General features: G+C 43.3%; 1 protein-coding gene across 1 annotated transcript in view; it reads left to right on the top strand.

Moving 5' to 3' along the window:
• The first annotated feature begins 472 nt into the window (after positions 1–472).
• Positions 473–26000, top strand: part of LAMA3 (laminin subunit alpha 3) — a 125306-nt gene continuing 99778 nt past the window's right edge. Inside the window, exons 1-4 of the mRNA XM_077352595.1 lie at positions 473–1054; positions 10031–10183; positions 21917–22034; positions 23746–23864. Coding sequence (XP_077208710.1) covers positions 764–1054; positions 10031–10183; positions 21917–22034; positions 23746–23864 — 681 coding nt within the window. The 5' untranslated portion in view covers positions 473–763. The remainder of the gene's footprint in view (positions 1055–10030; positions 10184–21916; positions 22035–23745; positions 23865–26000) is intronic.

Here is a 26000-nt window from a genome sequence, read left to right as displayed (position 1 = left end):
TTGAAAGGGAGCCTGGAGCCTGTTGCATATTTTGTACAATGGGCTTGAATAAATCTTGAATAAATCTTTGTTGGTCTTAAAGGTGCTACTGGACTATAAACATTCGCTTATAGGTCAAAAATAGTGCCGGAAGATCCAGTGGACTTTTGAATGCCTTTTGTGAATTTTTATTTACATCGATTGCTTGATTTTTATCGAAAGCATTTATAGTCCACTTGCAACAGGCGATGCTTTAACTTTATGTTAGTTTCCAAGCCCCACTGAATGTGCGCGCAAGGGACGCTTGCACGGAAATGTGTCCCCGGCAGGTTCTGATCAGGCACCAGCAGTGGCTGCTAGATTTTTTCTCGGCTTCTCCCCCCCTCGCCGCCCCGGCCCGGCTGCTGGACCTCCTCAGGGGCTCAGCGGCAGAGCCGAGGCCGGCACCACCTGGCCTCCAGCCCCTGTGTCCCGTGGAGCTCAGCCCCGCATATCCCCCCCGCGGAGCACACCCTCGGGCGGCTGCAGCGCTTTCCCTCCCGCGGCCTGCCGTTCGCTGCTCCTCGCCCGCGCCTCTGGCTGGCTCCTGCGAGGCTGGCGGCCGAGCAGCAGGGGGTGTCTTCGCCGCCTCCGCCGCCGCCTCTCCCACTCCTTGCCGTGCCCTTCGGGCCAAGCGGCAGACGGAAAACAAAGGCGGGCAGAGGAGCCGAGGGGCCCGAGCGCCTCCTGCCTGCCTGCCTGCCTGCCTGCCTGCCGGCGTCGGGGACTTGGCCGCGGAGGGAGAATGGCCCGGGACGGCCGGGCAGCCGCTGGCGCTCTGGCGGGCATCGTCTTGGCGCTCTGCTGCTGCTGCTGCTGCTGCCGCGGCCGCCGCGAGAGCGCCCAGGTGGCTCTGGCGGGCCAGCCGCAGGAGCCGGGGCTCAGCCTCTACCCGCCCTACTTCAACGTGGCCGAGACAGCCCACGTTTGGGCCACGGCCACCTGCGGCCAGGACGAGAGCCGGACGCCACGCCGGGAGCTCTACTGCAAGCTCGTCGGGGGCCCAGCTGCCTCCCCCGCCGGCCAGGCCATCCAGGTACCTCGGGGGGGGGGGGGGAGCGCTCGGCTGGCTTGCGGCGCTCGCGGCGGCGGGACTTGTGCTGCTCGGCGCGGAGCCCCTGAAGCCCGCGCCTGCAAGGGCTGCGTCAGGAAGGCAGGGAGGGAGGGAGCGCGGCTCCTGTGCAAAGTGGGCATTCTGCAGCAGAGGCGGCTGGGCTGGGCGCCCTGTGGCGAAAGGCCCGCGGGACGGCGCTCCAACAGGTGCGCGGCTCCACCCGATCTCCGCTGCCAGCCAGAGCCGCCACCGGTGGACTGCGTGCGTGTGGCTGCGAAGGGTGGTGAAAGGCGCAGAAGCCTTGCCCGGTGCTCCCTCGCCCCCACCCCTTCATACCGATTAGTTGTCCTGGCCTTGGCCTCCTGCCCACAGTCCAGGCGGCTAAAGGGAATGTCCAGAGCATCCTTATGAGTGAAATGAGGACTCTTTAATGAAATCAAAGGGTGGCTGTTAAGTTATTTGGAATTAATGAAGAGCTAGTGCTTGTTATTGGCTCTGGACAGGGAAGCAGGATGAAGCAGGCAGTTAATCTGAATCCCTCTTAACAGAAACACTGAAGGATATAAGGGTGTAATGTTATCATTTTAGAAAGAAACCAGGATTCTGCCAGGATTTATGTGCAGAGTTATGCATAAGGGAGCAACACCTGTTTTCCCCAGGCAATCTGCCTACGCCTTTCCTGACCCCAGCACCACAGTGTGAGGTGGAACCTTGGGGCCTCCAGAAATTTCTAACCTGCAGTCTTCTTATCACACCTTTATAACAGTGGCTGTTATGCTGGTTGTAGGAAATGTAATTAAAACCAACCAGATGATAGAATAATCACTTTTATGACTGTATTTTTTTTAAGCCAGCGCTGTATTGTTGAATGGGGGGAAAGACGAATGAAAGAAAATTTCCCTCAGACATTGCTTTAGTTGTGAATAATATACTTTCAGATTTAGAACAAAGGGGATTATGTCATGATGAGCGTCTTCTTTCTGGAGACTGAACACCCCATCTTTTCCAGTGCTTCCAGATTATTTAAAACTCTTCATTACTCCAACCTTTCAAATATTTTTCTTCTTGGCCAGACGCAAGGGCCTTACTCCTTAATGTATTATTTGGCAGATTCTCAAATAGTCTGATTGATCAGTCTCTGCCTGTGTAGAAATGCAAAGATAGAAACACCCATTTTTATTTTGTTGTGATTTATATACTTCTATATAATACAATATGCTTTTATTTCTCTTTTGATTTCACACTTTCCAGTATGTTCACATAATTACCATTATTATATTGGTGATCTAGCAAAGATAAGGCTGTTTACCCTATGCATAGCTAGTTACTTAACGGCTGCCTTGAAGAGTCATCCAAAGGTACAATTAATTCACACCTACATGCTTATTTGCATACAGATACTCTTTTTGCACTGGAAATGAATGGAGGGGGCAGGAATCAAGAACAAAACAGGCTGCCCACATTCTGGAATCCTTCTCCATGTAAGAGTGGGCTACTTCTTACTCTTATTGTTCCTGAGTTATGTAGGCATGTAATGCCTTCTTGTACTTATGGAACCCCATCACACCATGATCTGCTGCATCTCATGGCAAAGAGTCATTTAAAAATACAATTTAAATATATGGTTTGGTTTTTCAACCTCAGAATCCCTGACCCTTCTAAACTAAACTGAAGTTATTTGTTGCCTGTTGCCCAAAGGTGGGTGAGGAGCATGAAAATCAAATTAGAGTCCCAGCAGAGTTATATCCTTCTGTCTTTTAAATCAACAGGCTTAGAACAGCATTGATAGTGTCTCATTGTTAGTGAAAATGACAAAATTGCCCAGCTGTTCCGTTTCTGAACCTGTGCATATTGTATGATTATGACAACAGTAAAACGAAAATTGAAAGACAATATTTCAGGGTTGGGTTTAAGAAGACACACTTCCCTTAGGTGTTTTGGCAGTGGCTTGTAGGATCTTGCTTATCTGGAAATAGCGGTAGAATAACAAGAAGAGAGCAGGGTGATGTAATGATCAGAGTGTTGGACCAGGACCAAGAAGACCCAGGTTCAGATCCCTGCTTATTGGGTGACCCTGGGCCAGATATTCTGTCTCAGCCTAACCCACCTCACCGGGTTGTTCTGAGGACAAAATGGAAGAATAGAAAAACACGTATGCTGCCTTAGGCTCTTTGAAGTGGGTGGGATAATGAAGTACCAAATGAACAGATTCTATTACAGTAGCATATAATATGCAACATTAGTTCCACATTACACTAACCTGGTGTGGAGTGATGGAGCTTGGCTGTCAGGCCAGTTGTAAGTTAGCCAATATGATATATGTGTTTGAGAGCCAGCTTGGTGTAGTGCTTAAGAGTGGCAGCTTCTAATCTAGTGAGCTGGGTTTGATTCGCTGCTCCTCCACATGCAGCCAGCTGGGTGACCTTGGGCTTATCACAGCCAAGATAGTTCTGTTCTCACAGAGCAGTTCTGTCAGAGCTCACTCAGTCTCATCTACCTCACAGGGTGCTGTTGTGGGGAAAGGAACGGAAGGAAATTGTAAGCCACTTTGAGACTCCTTCTGGTAGAGAAAAGGGGATATAAAATTCTTCTTCTGTTTAATTTATTCTCAGTACTAATGAATGGACAGTTCTACATTGATATATGTTTAAATGAACTAATAGGCATAAACAAGCTTTGGTTGTCTTTGTTTTCCAGAGAAGAGGGCAATCCTTGTTGGAGATGATTTTCCAAGTAGTGTTTATGTACTCTGCAAGAGATTAGTGTTGTTATAGGAAGCAAAATTTACAAAGATAACAGAAGAGTATCCAAGGGGCAGATTTCTAGCTGCAGACTATTGGGCTTTAACATTTGTGGAAGAGTCCCAAGCAGAGTTATATCCTATTATGTCACTGAAGTCAGTGGGCTTAGGAGAGTATAACTCCATTCAGGATTTCCCAATAAGAGGGTTTAAAATTTATTACAATGGTCTAAGAAACAGAACCCATGAGTTAAGCGAAAAATACAGTTGAAAACTACTATTTGTATTTTTTACTTTTGAAACTAATAATATATGGCTTAAGGATAAATTAATACAATTCTTCTGTTTGTATGTGGGTTGTAGAGAACAGGAAGACTCGTCTTACTTAATATTTGTCTCAGATTCCAGTAGAGAGGTCAGTTGTGTTTTGTGACTGATCCAAGTTCATGGAAGGATTACTGATAGATCTGCCCTGGCACAAGGAAACATGCTGTGCTGTGTACAGTATTTGTCTAAATGTGAATGCAGCAGTGCTTCCCTCTCCAGTTTCTAACAAAGCCTCATTGAGACGCATAGCACAAATACTTCTGCAGTTTACCAGACATTCTGCTTCATGAGGGGTTCCAAATTCTTTCAAAAGCCAAGGAGATCAGCTCTGGAAAATGTCATAACACTACAATGTACATGTGATCACACCTTCCTCTAATGCAGTGGCCCCCAACCTTTTTATCACCAGGGACCGGTCAACGCTTGAAAATTTTACTGAGGCCCAGGGGGGGGGGCCTTTTGTCGAGGGACATCGCTGCTGGCTGAGCCCCTGTTCCACTGGCTTTCCCACTGGCGCCCCTGACTTCCTGCTGCCTGCTGGGGGGTGCTGCCAGCAGCAGCTGTGCAGCGCCATGCTGAGGGGAAGTCCCAGCCATGGCGGCCGCTGGAGAGCACCAAAGGTGAGCCAGCAGCAGAGTGGCAGGGCAGCCCCCGAGGCAGCAGCTGGGGAGGAGGATGAGGAGGAGCCGCAGCCCAGGTCCAACTGATCTACGGACCAGCACCGGTTTCCGGACCAGGGGTTGGGGACCACTGCTCTAATGCAAAGGAACTTTGTGGTCCAACCCCCACCCCCATGAACATGAATTCAGAGAAATAGAAGAGGGTTGAAACAGACATGCCCACCTATATTAATGTGTGTATTATCAAAGGGCAGAGAAAACCAAAATCTGTGGAAATTTCAGGCAATGATAAGGGCAAAATGGATTATAGCTCCTGCAGTGGGAAATTCCTGGTTAAGCTGTGATGCTGTGATTGCTTTGCCACCGTCCTGTGGTGCCTCAGAGGCATGCATGAGTCTTATCTTCATTTCCTGAAATGTATTTGCTGTCAAGGAGAATGTATAATGCAGATTTTGAATGGAGGGAAGTGGGCTGACAGGCTCATAGTACTCAGGTACCCTAAGGAGAATTCTCAGTGAGGTATTCAAAACTTCCACATTCCTACAGCTGCAAAGATAGTAGATCAGTAGGGTCAAACAAAAGGCCCTGGGCCTAGAAGAGTCTTATCTGGCCTATGAGCAAGTGGTGTGATGTAGGAAACCGGATTCTGCTTGGGAGGGGGGGGGAGGCAGTGGGCAGAGCTGCTCCAATTGTGGTTCGGCATTGCAGAATAACCTTGACTGCAGCAGGTGAGCAGAATCCATTCACTTCAGTGGCAGCCTCACCGTTGGGATTCACTGTAGCCACATTCATGCCTGCTCATTGTTTCAAGATGAGGTTGCACACCTCTCTGCTCCATCTGCAGGACTCGGGATGCTGACCTGGATGGCTGTAGTGATTGACATTTGCACATGAGGGGATGCAAACACTCCTTTGCTAGGGCTCCATGTGGCAGCTTTGCTGTGGCCCATGGGAGGCACTGATTGGCAGTTTCTTCCAAACATCAGGGGCCAACTCCTGCCACCAAGCATCCAACTCAGTGGTCAGACTGCCATCTTCTGTGGACAACACAGCAGCTTTCAGCTGTGGGCATCTGATCCCTCGTGGATGGTACCAGTGATCTCTGGTTATACTGTTCACTGGGTGGCTTCAGAAATGGGCTGCCAGACCCCTGATTGGGCAGTTAGTTCAACTTGTTTTCCCAGTCCCCTTCCATGGGAACTTGGGAGGAGCTGGCAACTCCCCATTTTTACCTTAGGGCCCAGGGTCACATCACTGGTGGCAGGAGCAGGTTGGGGAAGAGTTCTGCCTCCCTTCCAGGCAGTGCAGGAGCATCGTCCCAGCACTGCAATTCTGTCTCTCCAGTCTACCCATACAGGATTTCCTCTGTACCCCTTCCAGGCCATGGGGCCTCACAGTGAGGACACACCAACTCAGAGCTTACCAGTTTGCATCCCTGGTGCCTGGAATTGCGTTTTATGGCACACGTGGCCCAGCCTGACCAAATCACGTTTATGTCAGATCCAGCCCTTTAACAAATGAGTTTGACACCTCTGTTTAAAGGTTATGCTAAGCAGCTTGTCAGAACTTGAAAACTAAGTGGGGTTGACCATAGTTAGTACTTTGCTGGGAGATCATTGAAGAAGACCAATATGATTGTTAATTATGTTTATGTTGGACTCTATTTTAATAACAGTATTTGGGGTTGTAGGTCTATGACTGCTTCTACTCTGTTCTAACCAACAGCTATGTGTGTGTATGTATATATATGCATGGATCTTTAACCATACTTTCAGGATCTTATTCATAACTTCTCTATGAGATGGGTATGGAACTGCATATTTCCTTTGAGACATCACTACTTATAATTTCTGCACAACATTTTCTCTTAATAATTTAGAAAAAGAAGAGTTAGTTCTCATATGCCGCTTTTCTCTACCTGAAGGAGGCTCAAAGTGGCTTACAGTCGCCTTCCCTTTCCTCTCCCTATAACACACCCCCTTTGGGATAGGTGAGGCTGAGAGACCCCTGATATTACTGCTTGGTCAGGAGAGCTTAATCAGTGCTGTGGTGAGCCCAAGGTCATCTAGCTGGCTGCATGTAGGGGGAGCAGGGACTCAAACCCGGCTCACCAGATTAGTAGTCTGTGCTCCTAACCACTACCGCTCTTTTCCCTTCATTTACATCTCTTTCCTTCGTTAGAGTAGCATCCTCATTGGCAATTACAGAAGTGTTGGCTGCTGTATGTGCAGCTGAGCTTGGTGGAAAATCCCCAAATCTTGGGAATCTGCCTGTAATCTTGCTGCCTTTTGAAGTTCAAAGCACTTATCATTAATCACCAAACATACTATGCATACTTATTAACATCTAGTACTCTAAAAAAGTCTGCACCATCTTCATCTTGTGAAATGTAGCCTTTTTCCTCTAATAAATCCAAATTCTCTTTAATTTTCCTGTATTGATTTTGCAAAATCTGTCTACCTCCTACCTGATAAAAGTTTTAGAGTGCGGGATGAAGGGACTGTTTTGGATAATCCCTTTTTTCTTAGTTATGAAGAATGATCAAGAGATACACTCTGAAAGGAATGGGTATAAAAGGAATAATAATTATTACTAATTTAATTTCCTTTCTAGTTAGGACTCACAATTTTTAAAAATGCAAAAATAATTACATTAGAAAAAAATGCAATAAAGAAAAACTGTATAAAATATACCATAAATAATGCAACAACTGGGTTATAAAAATTAGTGTGGGGGGAAAATGCAACCCAGGATCCCCAAGATGATAGTTAATAATGAATGTCAGTAACAGCCAAATTAAACAACTATCCTTAATTTTAAAAGTTAAAACACAGTAATACCATTATAGCAGAGGGAAGGAGGTTCCCTAGCTTGTGGCCAAGTCCATAAAGGTAAGAAGGGAAAGGCCACGGACCACTCTGGAGCTCACACAGACCCCTAGGGGTTCACGGACCCCTGGATGGGAATCCCTGGTCTAGACTATCCTTAGATGCCTGCGGCGCTGCGGGTGCCGCGGACTAAATAAAGCACTAAGCGCTTTGTGGGAGGAGTTAGGGCGGGCTTAGTCCGTGATGAGGAAGGGGCCTGATTGGCCCCTTCCTCCGGACAGACCATCGGCCGAAGCGCCTCTCGCCGCGTCAGGCCGACGGCTAAGAGAGCCCCCGGCAGCCGCGCTCCGCCCGACTGCCGGGGGCTCCCTAACCTAGCGCCCGCTGGGCTTGATTACTAGTATTCCCATAAATCTCAGAATCTTGCTGTATACCTATCTAGAAGATGCAGAAGATGTGATCATTAAGACATGCACACCTACTCCAGTGATGAATTCCAGACAAATTTTAAACATGGGTCCAAGTCTGCTGGAATTGAGGCATGTGAACCCTAACGGAAAAGCTAACATAGAATGCTTGTCTCCAAGCTATTGCCCATGTGAAATGAAGGGGGAAAGGCCTTATCCAACGACCTGTTTTCCTCCAGCTGCCATCCGCCACCTTTATTGGCAGCTCTTGTGGAATGTACTTAAAATAACTGAAATATTTTCTGTTCCTAGAGAATGTTTTGCCATACATGTTAGAAACATTATTAAACTTTTTCTTCGGAACAGCAAGTGACTTAGTTAAGTAGAAACAACCCTCTTAAACGCCTAATAATTGGTAACAAGCTAAACTCTTATCAAATCTGGCAGGTGGCATGAGGTGCCATGGTTAGAAAATCCCATTCAGGGGATCTATGTGTGTGGTAGTGATGAGTACTCTGGGCTGGGGGGCTCAGTGGAAAGACTGTTACCATGGACGGGTCTATGTTATTTCAGTATTAAATTGTATGTATGGGATAGGGCCATTTGTGTATGAGTGTAGGGCCATGTCACTAGTTTGTACTGGACCCAGAGGAAGGACACATGTGCTCTGGCCCAGCCATAACCGAATTCACTGCCAATAGTTCCCAGTGTATTCCTCTGTATACCAGACCTTACTCACTACTTTTGTTCCCCAAACAAGAATACTGTAGCTGCATGCAAAGGTAAGGGTTGGATCAGGGCTTTTCCCCAGACTTATAGTATTGTCCTCTGCCCAGTAACTGACTGCATCCACTGGCACACCCTGAGAGACAGCACACCTCCCTTCCCTCCATGTCTCTAGTTTGCAGGGATAAGCAGTGCAAACCCATGGCCCCTTTCCTGCAATCACAGAGGTATCTTTGATACCTTGCTCTGTGCATGGGATCCATATCAGTGGTAGAGACTTAGTCAGTAAGAGTGGTGCTTATTTCCCCCTTCAAAGGAACACATAGCAGCCTCCTGTGTGGGAAGGGCGTGGGTGAAGGCATGCACTAAAAAACACCATTGGAATGGGATATTAACCTACCCTGGTGTTTACAAGGTTTGTTCTTTCCTGAAGTGCAAACCTTTTATCTTTGTCTCTGTAGAACTCAATTGAAATCACAAAGTTCTGAATCATCCACAGGCTGCATTTTCTCACTTGGGTTCTATGCCTTGGGTATGTTTGCACCTGGAAGGAACATCAGAAGGAACATCAGCAGTATGCTACATCACTTCCCTGGCCCTAAGGAAGTGTGCCTGGCCTCAACCAGGGCCAGGGCCTTCTCAATCCTGGTGGAATGAGCTTCCAGCAGAGCTGAGAGCCCTGACAGAGCAATCACCGTTCCGCAGGGCCTGCAAAACAGAGCTTCTCCACCAGGTCTTTGGTTGAGGCCAGCGCTAGTGCTAGGAATAGCATGGCCCTTCCTCAGGCTCAGTTGTATTACATCTACACCCTCCACCCCAGGGAGGTCTGCTTGAGGGAAGGATTTCTAGGCCACTAATCTTTTGTGATCATAGAGGGCTGAGTGTCTGGGGAATAATGGGTTTTATATGGGGATTTTATGGGAGGTTTTATGTTGTAAACTTCCACGAGTCTTTGGGAAGTGGCAGGATATAAGTCTAATAAATAATAATAATCCTACCACTTTGGTGAGAAATAAACTACTGCTGCTATTCCTTTATGTCTCTAAACTGAATAGAGAAATATTGGCTATATCACAGATTCTGTTTTTCAGAAAGGCATCTGCCTAATAGGTTTTGGGCAGGAGGACAGAAGTAGGTGCAACCTATGTTGGAGCTGTTCTCATTGTCTCTTTCAAACAGGCCAGATGAAATGGCAGTAAGCTACTGGATCTTTCTGAAGCATTTTGGACTGTTCTGATGCTGGTTAAGTGTAAATCCATCTTAGGCCCATCATGTTTATTCATATATCTTTTTTGAAATTTCTGTTTCAGGGCCAGTTTTGTGACTATTGCGATGCTGCTGACCCCAGCAAAGCCCATCCAGTATCCAATGCCGTAGATGGGACAGAGCGTTGGTGGCAGAGTCCTTCTCTCTCCCAGGGTTTGAAGTATGATGAAGTAAATGTCACTTTAGACCTAGGACAGGTAAGTGTGGACATTGTTGACACTGACTTTTGTTTATTCTACACAATGATCCAAAAGAAAGATGAAAGCTGTTTTGTTAGGACACTGTTCTGTTGTGCAAGTTAACTTTTGTTCTAGAACATTTTAGCTATACTGGTGAGGTTTTTCCCCCCAAACGTTTGCTGTGTTTGTTTCTATAAATTGTATCAAGATATTTTGGATTCTTGAGTAAAATGGCTTGATGGCAGGACTCTCTTGAGAACTAGAATCTAACAGCTGTTGCCACCAAGTCCTGGGATGCCCTAAAACCAAGCACACACTTTGAGGAAGAACTTCAAGGTCGCCTCCATATTGGGTTTTCTTTGCAAAATGTGGACCTAACTTCAGTCAGACCAAACTTGGATCCATTACAGATAATTATTGGACTGGAGTCCAGCAGATTTATAGGCTTATTGACTAGTCTACATCCACTCTGTGATGTAGGCACCTAGGAGTCCTGTATATAGTATGGTGGTGGGCACACATGCCTGCCAAGCTGTGATTCATAGAGTTGGAAGGTACCTCCAGTATCATCTAGTCCAACCCCCTGCATAATTCAGATGATGCACATTCACAGCCATACACATGTACATCTGATTTGTATGTTCTTTTTCCAGTGGAGATGCAGTGGCTGTGGGCCTCTGTACTGTAAGACGCCTCCTCAGCAGAGGCATGATCAAGAGTCAAAGGATTCTTGGCTGGAGACTCTTATCCTGGGTATTAGGCATGAGGACCAAGATACCTTTAAATAACTAACCAGTTATGAAGGTAGAAATCCAGTAGAGGAGTGGGGGCTAGTCAGTGTTTTGGAAAGAGTGCCACATTGGGTGGAAATTGTGGATGTGTGCTCGCTGCATGGAGCTTGTGGCTCTCAAGGAGCAAGTTTGTTCCCTTGCAGACATGGAGAAGCTGAGGCAGAGAGAGAGGTTTGGGGAAGAGACTCTCAGGGACTCACCAGAACTGTCCCATCCCTATGCTGACATATCTTCTGCTGTTGTAACGAGTGAGAGTCTTGAGGTCGGAGGGTGTCAGTCTGAGGAGGAGGAATGTCATCCTTTAGAAAGGACCCTTTATGTGGATGATGGACTGATCTCGTATAAAGGATACTCATGGGGACCTGGGAAGAAGTGAGCTTCTGGTGGTGAGTGATTCAATGAAAAGGAATATAGAGAGTAGGGTCTTTTGACAAGTGTTTTGACCATACAGTGAGTCTGCCTGGTGTGAAGGCTGCAGACATCATGTGCTGTCTAGATAGTTTGATAAATAGGGTTAGGGAGGAGTCAGTAGTCATGTTGACACACCTTTCTGAAATGAGCACTAAACATGGTTTTCCAGATTACTCTGCATGCTAGGTCAACATGTTGTTTTACATTTCCTTCAAGTTAGAAAAAAATCCTGCATTGTGTGTAATTCCTTAGCCCTAAGCAGCTATTAAATAAGCACAATTAGAGGAAGGAGGTTGCAACTGAAACCGTGGATTTTCTGATCCTGTGTTCCTCGTATTCGCTTAAAGACCACCATTGACTCCCTTCCGTCCTTTATAATGAATGTAAGATTTCAGAACTTTTAACAATATCCTCTAGCTTTATTTTATTGAAAATCTAAACATTGTTTGCATAGGCTCACTCCCCCAAATTCATGTCCAGTGGGACTATTCTAGATCACAGTTATTTGGGGAAAACATTGTTAAGTATTCTTGTTAAATATGTTGACTGAAAACAATCAGCCTGCGTACAAAGCCATTGGCAGAGCATACTGAAGGTAGACATGCTACTCATCCTAAATCTGATTTTCAGTGAGGGTCAGTGCACCTGACTTGTATCTCCCTTCCTCTTTAGCTGATTTTAGCTGATTTAGATGTAACATCTGACCTTCTGGGAATGTTGTATTTGTATGTTCCCTCGCTCATCTCCCTTTGTTCTCTTGCATGCTTCATTTCAATTACATAGTCACTCTCTTTAGTGCAAAGTGTAGCTTACAATAATTAACTATAACTAGAAATAACATTATTATTGTTGTTGTCACGGTTGTTATTGTTGTTACATTTATTTTCTGCCCTATCTTATAAGATTCAGGATGAATTACAGTAGGATAAAACACATACAAATGTATACAAAAATAATTCCATTAAATCATAAATATTAAAACAAGAATTAAACTAATTGCCCACTCTTCTTTCATGGGAAAGAGGGGGAATAATAAAAATGGCCACTTGAGTTGGTTGCTGGGATCGTATATTTTTTAGGCCTCAACCACAGCCCTGGTGGAATAACTCCGTTTTATGAGCCCTGTGGAATTGTCTGAGTTCCAGCAGGGCTCTGATCTCAGTAACACCCCCCCCCCCCATTTTATCTTCACAACCACTACTTTTTTGCAAGATAGTTAGGCTGAGAGCAAAGGACTGGTCAAAATTCACCAAGCAAGTTTCCATGGCCTGCTGGGGATTCCAACCTGGTTGTTTCAGATCCTATGTTGGTTTCATCTTTAAAAAATAAGGTATTAATTTGCAGCCTCCTTGTTTCTGCTGGATGCAGAGATGAAATTAGAATTGCCTTCAGACCAGATAACTGTAGATAGACTCAATAACTCTTCTTGAAAGACAAGTCATAGATTGTCATACAAGGAAAATTAGACAATTTTTAAAAAGTTCTCTGAAGTCCTTTTGCTCAGTGGTCCCCAACCTTTCCGAGGCTGGGGACCGGCAGGGCATCGGGCCGCGCCCCCGCGGACCGCGCCCGTGCGGGCCACGCCTGCGGATCGGGCCGCACCCGAGCCGCGCCCGCGAGCCGCGCCCGGACCGCGCCCACGGATCGGGCCGCGCCCGCGGGCCGCGCCCGCGGATCGGGCCGAGCGGGCATGGCCCGCACAGGCGCGGCCCGGCCCTGATTCCCTCTCCCCGCCTCCCGCAGTAAGAAGCTTCCCGGGCCGCAAGCTTGCGGCCTGGGAAGTTTTTTACTGCGGGGGCGGGGCGGGGAGAGGGAGCCGCGGCCCGGTGCCATGGCCTTTGCGGCCCGGCACCGGGCCGCGGCCCGCAGGTTGGGGACCACTGCTTTTGCTGACTTTGAATTATTTCATTGATTTTTGCTCTGGCTTGTTCTGCATGGTAACTATTGTTCTTGATAGAATTATTTTGTGTTGCCCCAGGATAAAACTGGGTACATGCAGAAATGCACGCACAGACATGTGTGCTCATTCATATATTAACATTAAAAGGTCAATTAAGTGCAGAAATTGGAGGAAGGATATGGTTTGTGGGATTTACATTAAAAAAGATGAAAGTGAGATCACAAGAAGCCATTGATTTATACTGAATTTATATTAAGTATTTGGAAATTGGAAATCATCATGGTATCAAGGCAAATCAGCAAGAGATCATGCCGCCAAGGTTGTTTCCAGGATCTCTTTTCTTTGAAGCTACCTGTAACAGTTCCATAAGCATCTGCTGGGGATGGTTTGGGATAGGTTCTGTGTTCTGTGGCATGTTTGTTACATTAAATGTTTGCTCAGGCCCCTTCTATTCACAACATTATTTTAATCTCATGTTTTATATGTTTTAATGAACTGATGCATCACAAGCTTATAATATTTCATAATTTACTGGTTTAGAAGGTTCTGGTTCTTATTTTGCTTTGATGTTCTCATGATAGCTTACAATTCAGTTATCTGATTACTAGCTGTCTAAATTCATCATGTTGTCCTTATGCTAAGATGGACTTCAGATCCATACTAAAAATACAGTCTAAGAAAACAGGTCCATATGCTCTTCTTAGGCTGAGACCATTTCTGGAATATGGGCACTGTCCAGCCCGCCAGGCAGTAATAGTACCAGGCAGGCTGAGACCCAGCCCAGCAACTGGTGGCCACATCAACAAAGGCGCATCCAGCTTAATCCCACACTGGCTGCAGCTTCACTGCAGGCTTATGTAGGGAGTTTCCCTGCAAGTCGTACTGGATTCATTGTTAGGCTCATCTTGCAAGTTGAGCTGATGCCTCTACACCTGAGGAGCAGCAAGGCCCAGATTTTACAGTGACTTACTGGTTTATTCTCCCCTTAGCAGAGGGGAGGCTTTGGGATGTCAGGCACGTCCTCCTGTGCCAGGTCCTGACCTCGGCCTTAGATCTTCACCTCCTTTGCTCCTGAGGATATTGTGACAGGTTTGGCAACCAGTGGGTCCATGTTGAAGTTTTGTGGCTTGAGGGACCTGCTGGCTCAGGGAGCAGTGCTCGTGCTGGTTGAGGTTACTACTGGGGAGGTGCTAAGGCATTCACCTTGCAGGGAACATCTGCCTGGATGGGGTTTGAGGTCATGTCCTCCACCTCCAGTGAGGGCTCATCCTCCCATGCTGGCCTTGGGCAGTGAGTGACGGGTACCTAGCAGGATGTTATGAGACCATTCATATTTCCAAATCTGCTTTTGCCATGCTAAGCAGATTTAGTCATTTACAGGGGAGAATCATCAGACAAAACTATGCACAGCCTTTTCTATGTGCCCAGATTTCAATTCTGTAAAGTGGGAAATCAGCAATAAATGGCTTTGCAGAAGAGAAACGGAGGGTGAGAAATGAATTAAAGACGGTCTTCTAATCATTATTTATCTTCTGCAGATGCTTCCCTGTCTGTTCATTTGCATTATGACACAGACGCTTGGGTGTGCTCTGTTTGCCTCATAATGTGTCGTTGCAGCCCGAGAACTTTGTTCTTGATAGAGTTGTTTCAACAAAGAAAGTACCTTCACTTTCTGGGAGGGAGCAGGCCTCTGCTTGTTTCCAGATCAAGAAAACATTTTTTCCCTGACTTGGTTTTCCTTTGCTCAGGTTTGTATCTAATGTGAACTAAGCACACCAGAGGCACCTTGGAAATAGTTACCTCCTTTATGTGTTCCATTGCAATAAGGGATATGTTACTCATTTACCAATTACTCATAATTGAAGCCTTTAAACCACTCACTGATTCTGATGGACCTTTGAATTATATAACGTTTTTCACATCCAATTCCTTACTCTGCTATGGAAGCTTGCAGGGTGACCTTGGGTCAACTGCATGCTCCCAGGGTTATTAGGATGAAATGGAGAAGAGAACAATATAAGCTGTTTTGGGTTCCAACTGGGGACAAAAGGCAGGATGTAAATGAAGTAGATTATAACACGCAGGAATAACAAACATGCATGAGACAACTCTTGTAGAGCGAGACAGCAATTGTGCTTTGCTGGTTAGAATCTCAGGCTAGGAACTGAGAGATTCATGCTTGAATTCCAGATCTGCCATGAAAACTAGCTGGGTGACCTTGGGCCGTCACATACTCTCAGCCTGACGCACCTCACAGGGTTTTTATGAGGGTAAAACAGGGAAAAGAAGAATGGTGTCAACCACTTTGGATTCCCATTGGGAAGAAAGGCAGGGTATAAACAAAGCAAATAAATAAATGGTCACAGCTGATGCGATGGCTGGATTTCTCTTAAATTTCCTTGGAGCTCTGAGGGTTTCCTAATCAAAATGAATAATTTTTCTTTAATGCTTTAGCTGTGCTGGAGGTAGTCAGATGGCCAGCTGGTTTTTAACCCAATGGAAGGTAGCAGAAAGTTTGGATATAACTTTGCTTTCATGTAGCATGTTCTGAATTTTCATTGGATTTTATTTATCATGCTGGGAGCATGGATTGATAGACATTAATTTGCAAACCTCATCCTTATCCATTGTTCCTCCTCTTAATATTTGTGAAACAGCCTGGGGGGTGGAATGTGTCTGGCTGTCCAAGTTGGATTGGCCCTGCCCCTACAGCTCCCGCTCTCCCTCCCTGGACATTAGCCACGTTCCTCTTAGATGCATCAGAGACAGAGAGAGATACACAGAGCCCTGTCAGACCGAACATGAGCTCTCATTCACTCCTATCACTCCTGCTGCGAGGGAGGCAGAGGGAGACACAGAGAGAGATGCCCCAAGCTGCTGACAGAGACACAGAGAGAGCTGCCCCTACTGCAACGGAGGGAGAGACAGACAGACAGAGACAGCTGCCTCAAACTGCACACCAACCCTCTTTCCCTCCTACAAACCAGCCCTAATTACCTGCTATGCCTTCTGCTGCGAGGCAGCAAGAGGGAGAGAAAGAGACACAGAGAGAGATCTGCACCTCCCGGTGTTCCCTGGGTCTTAGCACCCATTGCATTCTTGCTTGCTAGTATAACTATAATTTTTAAGCTGTTGTAAGAGAGAGAATGATGTGTATACTATATGTAGATGAGAACTCTTAGGATCCACAGTACCCATAGCTCTTCTGACAACTCCCATACTGCATATAGTACATTCCCAATAGGGCTGCAGTTCCTACCCCTCTTTTGCCAGATCTTTATAAGAGTTTTGAGTGCACCTTTGAGTGTACCTTACTCTTTCGTACCATCTGATATCTGAATATGTAAAGCCAGAGCTCTTGTGACGCACTGCTGTCATTCATGTCTGTGCTTTCATTGTCTGTTGCACATGTATACTTGCTTCCTGACTGATGGCGCTGCAGGCAGGCCAGGCAAGGATGGCTTCTCCCAAGCTGCCGTCATCCATCAAACCTTGCAGTTCGGCCCTAGGGGGTTAGTTCATCACTCTAGGAAACTTCACTACAGAGTTATTTTTGGTTTGTCTCTCCAAAATAAGCAGAAGCCACCACAGGACCCTTTATATAAAAACTGAAACTCAGTGTTCTTCCAGGTATCTTTCTTGTTTTAAATGTTGATAATCTAGTTCATTGCAACCCTTCTTACTATGCTAATATATCATATATTGTTACCTTAATACTGGGGAGGGGCTAACAGCCAGGGATTGGGGGTTAGTGACTTATGTGGTGGTGTTGAAAGAAAGAGGGGAATGGGTCTCAGAAAAGATGTGGGGAAGATGAAGTAAAGACGTAGGGAATGGGATGATGCTGTCTTTCCACAAGTTCCTTGAGGGTCCCCACTTGTATATTCTAATACTGACGTATAGTGTGTCTGTGTGTATACTTTCTGCTGCTATTGGTATTAAATGTGATTTATTAGATTGCTGTCTTTTGAAATGTTCAAAACTCTGTGCTTAAAGGGTACTTTTTGTTGAATTTGCATGCACATAAATAATTATTCTTTCTGACAGTTTTCTTTTGTTTGGACTTTTTTCTTCTGTTTTGATTGATTGCCCGTATAAAGTGCCAACTAAAGGCCAGACTAGAGGTGATGAGAGATTCACAAATGATTCTCATCATCACATTAACTCCTTTGTTTTAGAGTGCCTTTTAAAACTATCAGCTGCAGAAATTTCCATTTGGATTAGGATTAGGTCCATGGAACAAATTGAGAGTCAACATGGTATAATGGTGAACAGCAGTGGACTCTAATCTGGAGAACCAGGTGTGATTCCCACTGCTCCATGTGAAGGCTTCTGCATGAGTTGGGGCTTATCATGGTTCTCTCAGAACTCTCTAAGGCCTACCTACCACACAAATTGCATATCAGCAGAGGAGGAAGGGAAAGGCAATTGTAAGCTAGTTTGAGACTCCTTAAGATAGAGAAAAGCAAGTTTAAAAACATATTATTATTATTCTTTCCTTCCCTGTATTTTTTATGATCTCAATTCTCACTCTACATCCCATCATCTGTTTTCTTCTGGCACTATACTGGCACATATATGTTTTCATCATGTTTGGAAAAGGAGAATATTAAGATCATAACAACAGTGTTAAGAGTTGCTCACCTCTCTACTCTGTCCAAGTGTTCCCTAAAATGGGGGGAACATTCCCATGGATGAGGGAATTAGAGATTTCAGGAGACTTCTAAGTGAGAGGGGTAACAAGCTAGATCTCCACCTATGCATACCAGGGTGTTCCCCTCAGAAAAACTTCTACAGAAGCCAAATTTGCAAAACAAAACAAAACAAACATTTTATTGAAAAATAAATTACTGCCTAACTCATAAAGTAGCTCAAACAAGAGGAAAGGAAAACGTTGAGATGGGGTGATAGGTGGTATAAGATCTGAGCCAGAGAAAAATTAATAGCTACTATCCACATAGCAAGACATCCTGAGTGCATGCTGGATGCATGGTTTGGCTCCAAGAATGGTACACACATGGTTGTGGCCACGTGAATCTGTTTAAGTACCTATTTCATGTCTGATGGCTAAGTCCGGGCAGCTAGTCCTCCTGGAAAGATGTGGCATCCAATTAGAGAATACATTTAATTTGCTGCATGTGTGCAAACATGGCTGGGTCAGCTTCCTGACATGTCTCCATACAATTTCAGCCAAGCAATACTGTACTAATGAGATGCAGGCAACATTACCCAAAAGGTGGCTTGTGACCAAACTTCCCCTTTACTTATGGAGGGGTTTGGGCCCTAATGCATTATCTGAATCATGACTCATTCTGTCCATGGCTGCTGCTTACCAGTTTGAAGATTGGTAGATCTCTGAATAGATTGTCTGTTATTATATTACTGTGGTTAAGATGGTTAGAATTTATTTGCTTCATTTATACCCTGAATTTATACTTTGAACCAGGGAGGCTTGTTTTGTCCTCCTTTGTCAGTTTTAAATATTACAGCTACCCTGTGAGGTAGGTGAGATTGAGATTGCATGACTGAGTTTAAATATGGAAGACAGGAGAGTGAACTGAATAAAGAGTGAGGTAAGAAGTTGAAGTTGCATGTTTAGTTTTTGATTCATGTAGGAACTGAGAACACATAATATTTTATATTTGAAAGGTGCAGACGTAACTGAATGCACCTGATATAGAGGAGTGTGTTATTTACCAATGAGATTGGTGTTGGCATGAACATGTTGTGATTTTGAGCCAACTAAGTGCAAGATCAGTCGAAATCCCTAAGGTACTGTAAATTGCTGTCTATTTACGTCTTTTGAAGAAGTAAGAGAATTGTGTGTTGTGTGCTATTTTCATACACTATCTAAAATATAAATATACAACTTTCTGCTCAGTGATTTATATTTGAATCCTCTGTCTGGGTTTTTAATGTTGGGTTCTAATTTAAAAGTTTCAATGTGTTAGGTTTTGATTGTGTATTATTTTATAAACTGCCTTGGGCGGGTTCCCTGAAAACATGACATGAACAAACAAACAAACACAAATTCCTGCCATGTGCTGTTTTAAGATTGCAGTACCCAGTGAATAGGCAGGGCTGTGCTAAGGCTTGTGCCAGTGAATGCACAAATGTCCTACATTGATTAGCAACATTTAGGTTATTTTTAAATTTATCTTGTCCTTGGATTTTGCAAGTTGTTAGTTGATAACTTCTATAAAAAAATACCACATATATCTGTGTAACCTGCCATCTAGTCCCACGTGATTTATAGCCACTCCAACAAAAAATGGGCATTCAAGGCAAGTGAGAAGCTGAGGGTTAGCCATTTCCTTCCTCTGCAGAGTCTTTCTTGGTGATCTCTCTTCCAAGTAGCAACCGTGCTTAGCTCCTGAGATCTGGCTGTACCATGCTGCCTTCCCTCCATGGACCCCTGGTTGGGAATCCCTGCTCTGAAGGTTAACGTAAACATGCAGTAACGCCAGCTAGCAAAGAAGGTTGATTTGTCCCTGATGGTGTGGTGATTTAGATCCCTCATGAGAAATTCTTCTCTTGGAAAATGAAGGACCAATTTTGGACTTGAAAACTATAGCATAAGGAAACCTGGACTTTGGCCGTGTCCTTTTTTTTTTTTTTTTGCTTTGGTTTTACAACCATTGCTTTGGTTGTAGCCTTCCTGTGGCCTGTTCTCTATGTCCTGCTAGCCTCTCCTATCATCTAGTATGCAATATTTCCTTATCGACCCTGTCAAAAATGCCCAAGTGTTCTAAACCTCTCTCTTGTCTAGCAGATTTCAAACTGGAATGTACTATGAAGTATACATTACAATCAAGTATAATTTCTGAATAAGTTCTTCTTAAACTTGTTCCACTTATAAGTATGTTGGTCTCAAGGGTATATGAAAATGTTTTTCCCCTCAAGGGTATCTAAAAATGTTTTTGATGCTAGAATGTTCTAGCATGAAATGCAGTGGTGAAAACTTGTGATGGTCGGTTACCATCGAGGTATAGATACAAGATTTTATCTGCAGCATTATTTTGAATTAATAAAGGAAGAGAGGAGGAGGGGAAAATATGTTTCCAGAAATGATGTAAAAGCACCTCAGTTTGTAGCACTGGTGGAGTACTGAACATACAATGATAACTTAGGCTTGGGTACAAAAGAGATTTCAGGTTTAGCTTGATTAACAGATATACAAATCCAGCACTCATAAGCATGGGTCATGCCACAGCCATATAGCACCTCCATGTTCACGTGTACGGGTTCATCTTCATGCAGTGTAGGTTTCAGTTCTGTTAATTATTCTCTTTGATGTTAGAGCAATGAGTAAGCTAAGCCCCAGTACACCGTTCCAAGTAAAACATCATAAAAATGAACAGAACATAGTGCTGACAGAAGAATTAGAAAGATCGAAGCCCACGGCTGCAATTTTAAAACTGTTTTGAATGGCTCTGCTAAAGTCATGTTCCTTATAGTTTCAAGAGAATATTTACACAAAACATATTTGTCTTTATTAGACAGTGATGACAAGAATGTCGTATTTATGTTAGCAGGAACAAGAGAATAAGGGTGGTGCTGTGAAAATACAGCAAAATATAGCGGAAAAAATATTTATATAGGAAATACTTTAATAACGTACATCTGTGTACATCATAAATCATGAAATACGACACAACAATATCATTCTACACAGACACCTTTGTAATACTTTCAGTGGTGTAGAACTGGGGAAGAATCAATTTGCTATACCCTTCTGCTTTAAGAATCACTTACATTTTGACCTAAATCTTCACACTGCCCTGAAAATGCACCTAGGTCTGTATTAATCACTATAATAATTCCATCTAGTCTATCTTATTGTTAGGTGCTTGTGCATCACCCAAAATTAAATTTTTGTGTAGGATCTGTTAATCATCATTAGAAAGAATTGTCCTCAAGTCTGGGGGGAAATTCTTCTCATCCAACCATATTTCTCATTTGGAGATATAATTGCTGTGCTCAATTGAAAATAAAAATAGTGAACAGGGTGGCTGGCTCAAAATACTTTTTAAAATCCCTGATGTAGATGAAATACTATTAAGAGGGTAGCTCAGTGATTCTCCTTTCAGCTTTCCAGTCCTGTCCTGTCCTGTCCTTCTCTTGTTACGTATGATGCTTCAGCGTGAAATCTGCTCCTCAGGTTTTTGCAAAAAAGGTTGCCATGTGTTACTGCAAAACCCAACTACCAGTTCCACATCTACTTGACAAAGGGGTGAGTTTAGAAATATGAACAATTGTCATCCCCAAAAGCAGTCATAGTGATCATCGAGGTCATCTGAGTCGATCTATAATATTATTATTTGTCTTCTTGTACTGGGGCTTCAGTTCATTAAGTAACTCTTTACTTTCTTAGTCTTAGTCAACACAGCAGATTTGTAGAACACTGAATTGTGTGTTCATAGTAGAAAAAGATTTAATACATATATGTAACTGGGGGAAAAATTAGGACAGCTATTATAATGCATGCCACATTACTCTGCTGCTTTCTCAAGAACAAACAGGATTAGTATTCTCCATGTACTCCACAGAGGAGTTAATATTACGGCAGCTTACCTGGTGCAACTATTAATATTAATATAACGTTTGTTTACATGTATTTATATGTTCCTTTAATGTATTCTATTACAGTTCTTTCATGTGGCCTATATCCTCATCAAATTTGCAAACTCTCCTCGTCCAGATTTGTGGGTATTGGAAAGATCAGTAGACTTTGGAAGAACATTCACACCATGGCAATTTTTTGCTTGTGAGTATCAATACTGAAGTGCTTGTACAGTTTTTAAGGAAGAATTAACAATCTTTTCACAGTCATAAGCATTTCACACCCCACCTGGCAGATATTTTAAGCACATATAAACTATATAATCTAGCTCTGTTCATGAGGGACCTGCACAAAACTAATTGGGTTAATGGCAATATTGCCATGATTGCATATTTAACAAGACAGGGTTTAAATGTTTCAGCACTAATTGAGAAGTTTTTAAAGAGTGCAGTACAATTCTATGCAGAAAGAGGGCCAGACCATACTTTGGAGTTTAATCAGCAGTCTTGAAGATAGGGAAAGGGAAAGAGAAGATTTGGAAAGGGTTGTTGGGTCAGGGATGTTTCATTCATTCTTCTGATATTCTTAAATGGTTTAAATTGCCTTAGTAGAGCTGTTGTTGTTGTTGTTGTTGTTATTAAATGTATAGGCTGCCTCTTCCTGCAAGCAGACTCAGGGTGGCTTACAGTATATCAACTTAAAAGCAAGATGGATATATCCTCTTAAAAGTTATCATTACCTCCAGCTCTTCCAGATAGCACATAGTTAATGGCTGCCTCCTGCAGACTTCAGTTAAGAGCTCTGTCTGCTTTGATGGACTCAATACCAAAGGCCCCCTCCTCCTTGCTCTCCTGAGTTTTATAACCTCTTTTCCCCATTCATTGACCAAGTCAGGCTTTTCCTGAAGTTTCCAGAAATTTCTTCCTGAAGTCTCTCTAGTATTTAATTCCTCCAAATCTCCAAATCTCTGTTCCCTGCTTGGTTTGAACCTATTAGCATTTGTATGAAAATGGGGTGAGGTGAGTCTGGAATGCAATTGAATTGACTTCGCCCCCTCCTGCCTATTCTTTGCACAGACAAAACCAAAGCCATTTAAAACTCAGAGTGATGGTCTTGCTTATTTCAAACCTTTAGAGAAAAGATTAATTTCTTCACAGCACATTGCTGTTTTTTCTATCAGGACATCTCCTCTTCCCGCTGACATGTGACTGCTCAACAAAACAAAATCACAGTCCAGTGGCATCTTTAAGACCAACAAAGATTTATTCAAGGCTTGAGCTTTCGAGTGCAAGCACTCTTCCTCACACAGCTCCCATGACCCCAGGAGTGTTGGTGGGAAGGGGAATGCAGGAAAGATCCTTGTGTCCTTTGATTGTATGATCAACCCCTTGCCTGCCCAGCACATACTCACTGAAGCTCATTGGCTAGTCAAACGGGCAAAGTAATGGGCTTACAAAATGTATATAAAGGGATTCTAATTTTTTTTTCATTCAGGTGGTCACTACCTGAGCTTACAGGGATCACACAGCTTCTGTACTTCTTGGGCGCAGGTATTTCCCCAAGATATGTCCTATGCCCAGCTCAAAGACTGAAAAATTCAACAGAGCCTTAACAATCAGTCATTGGTTTGTTCAACTTGAGCGCTGGTATTCATGCCTCTAAGGAGAAAAATATAATGTTTTGAGGGCAGTTAAAATGATAAGGTGCATCAGTACTAGACAATTAGAAGCAGCTGAGCTAGGGCTTTTCAAGAGTTAAGAGAGTTTCTGAAGTCCCAGTTGATATAAGATCAAGCCAAAGGAAGTTTGTACCTAACTTATGCCTGGATGATATTGTGCATATTTCTTAAGATTACATTAGAACATATTACAAAACAAAAATTATTATTTTTAAATGATTATAATTTTAAAATTAGATTCTAAGACAGACTGCTGGGAACGTTTTGGAAAGGAGGCTAATGTTCGTGTTAGAAGGGACAATGATGTCATATGCACTACAGAATATTCTCGGATTGTGCCTTTAGAAAATGGTGAGGTAAGTACAGGATAACAGTTATAACACTGAATGTTATTTATTTACTTAAAACATTTATCAGCCACCTTTCTCCCTTGTGGAATTCATGACAGCATATAGTACAAATAAAACATTACAAAAAGCACCATATGAATAACTGTTTAAAAAAATCCTTAAGAACTGAAATTTAAGAAAACCAGTTGGGATTGCCAATAATAAAAGCAAACTGCTTCCAGCCTCTTCCTGAAAATCAACAATTAAGGATCCACACCTACCTGGGGAAGTTGTTCCATATTCCACTGAAGAGACCCTCTCTCATGTACCCATCAAACCACTGGTGTTACAGTCACCAATACCTTGAACCAAGCTTAGGAACAGATCAGTAGCCAGTGTAATTACTGTAATATTGGGGACATGTACTTTCTATAGCTAGCCCAAACTAACAGTAACTGCATTTCTGAAAACTCTTCAGGGGTAGCCCCAAGTAGATGGCATTGCACTAATCCAGTCTAGATGATTGGGAAATTGCTGTTCAAAATATTCAGGTGTTCTTCCTGCCTAAGAATCTTATCTGCATTTATTTCCTTTATTTATAGTCTACCTTTCTCGCTATGTTTCTACTTCCCAGGTTATCTTCCTCACTATCTAGTGAGTTCTGGAATGTGTCAGGCCTCCAGCCTTGGGAACAAAATGACCTCTTTCCCACTAGACATCTCCCTCCATTCCTTGGCCTACCACATGTGCTTATGTTCACTGTCATAGTTACAGCTGTCTTTGCTTTCTTTCCATAGACAATAACATTTTTGGTGGGACTTCTTGCACTAATAAAAGCTTGTTGGCACAGATTAACGATTTCAGCATGCTTCTCAAAGAGCACAGTTGCAAGAACTGAGTTCTGAGCTGCTACAGATTGTTAATATTGTACAATGAGTTCTTGTTAAAAAGAGCTTTGAAGCATTTTCTTTAATCATCGGGGGGGGGGGGGAACCCTGCTCCTGCTTAGGGGGAAATTCCAGAATAATCTGTATTTTCTTGCTGTCATAAACAGCCATTAATCAAAAGGCCTCATTTGTAGTTAGTTAAGAGAAATTGGGATTGTTGTTATCACATACATAGTTTGGAAGATTAGACAGCTGCAGCCTTTTGAATATTTGTGGTTTAGCCTTCAATATACAAGTAATTTAGTATCGAAGGATTTAGTTATCCTGACCTTAGTTTATATTATCAGCCATATCTGTTAACTTGTACTAATTATTGGGATCGTTCTGTTCACTTGGACTATCCAATCAATCAATTTTATTTACGGTCATAGACCAGCCAGTAAAAAACATAAAATTACAAATATAACATCAATTATAAATGGGTAAAAACTAAGAAATAAGAACAGTTGTATATGGATCCAATATAAAAGCACTAGGGAACAGGGTTGGTCCAGCTCTGCCTTATTTTTATAGCTACCCAAGCTATCCATTCTAGGCTATTTTGGAGGTTTCTAGTCTGGTGCTCCTCTTTAAATGGAATGCCTGCTAAAATTCATGCTAAAATAGGTCCTGTTCCTGTTGCAATTTCTGCAGCTAGAGAATTTCTGTAGTTGGAGAAATGGATGTATAATGGCAAATTAAAACTATGTCCAGTCCAGATTTTAAAAATTGGGTAAAAAACATTTTTATGGAAGGCTTAGGATGATTTTTGCTTTGAACCAGTTAATGATGGCAAGCTTTTGCTATTTTCATGGCTGAGATCTAGATATGACCTACCAACTTCTGTTCATTGGCAATATTTACAACTGCAATATCTGCTATCTATATATGGCCCTGCAGTATTAACTGTTTAAGAATCTCCTTTACTCTTGGAAACTCTCATTGAGTCAATATTTGTTTATAAGTATTTGATGTAGATCAATAAATATAATATGCACAGTCACAGTAATTCATCCATCCATCCATCCATCCATCCATCCATCCATCCATCCATCCATCCATCCATCCATTCATTCAGTTTAGATACCGCCCCTCACTATGATGTCTTGTGTACATAGAACAGTGGAAACAAGAAGATACATTGAAACATTTACAACAATTTGAAATGAAAAAACACAGTCATAAACAGTCAACGTCAATCAAATAACAGTTAACAGTTAGCAGAAGCTTTAGGCTA

The sequence above is a fragment of the Paroedura picta genome, chromosome 9, assembly GCF_049243985.1.
Source record: "Paroedura picta isolate Pp20150507F chromosome 9, Ppicta_v3.0, whole genome shotgun sequence".
NCBI classification, from domain to species: Eukaryota; Metazoa; Chordata; class Lepidosauria; order Squamata; family Gekkonidae; genus Paroedura; species Paroedura picta.
This window is presented reverse-complemented; position numbering and strand designations above follow the sequence as displayed.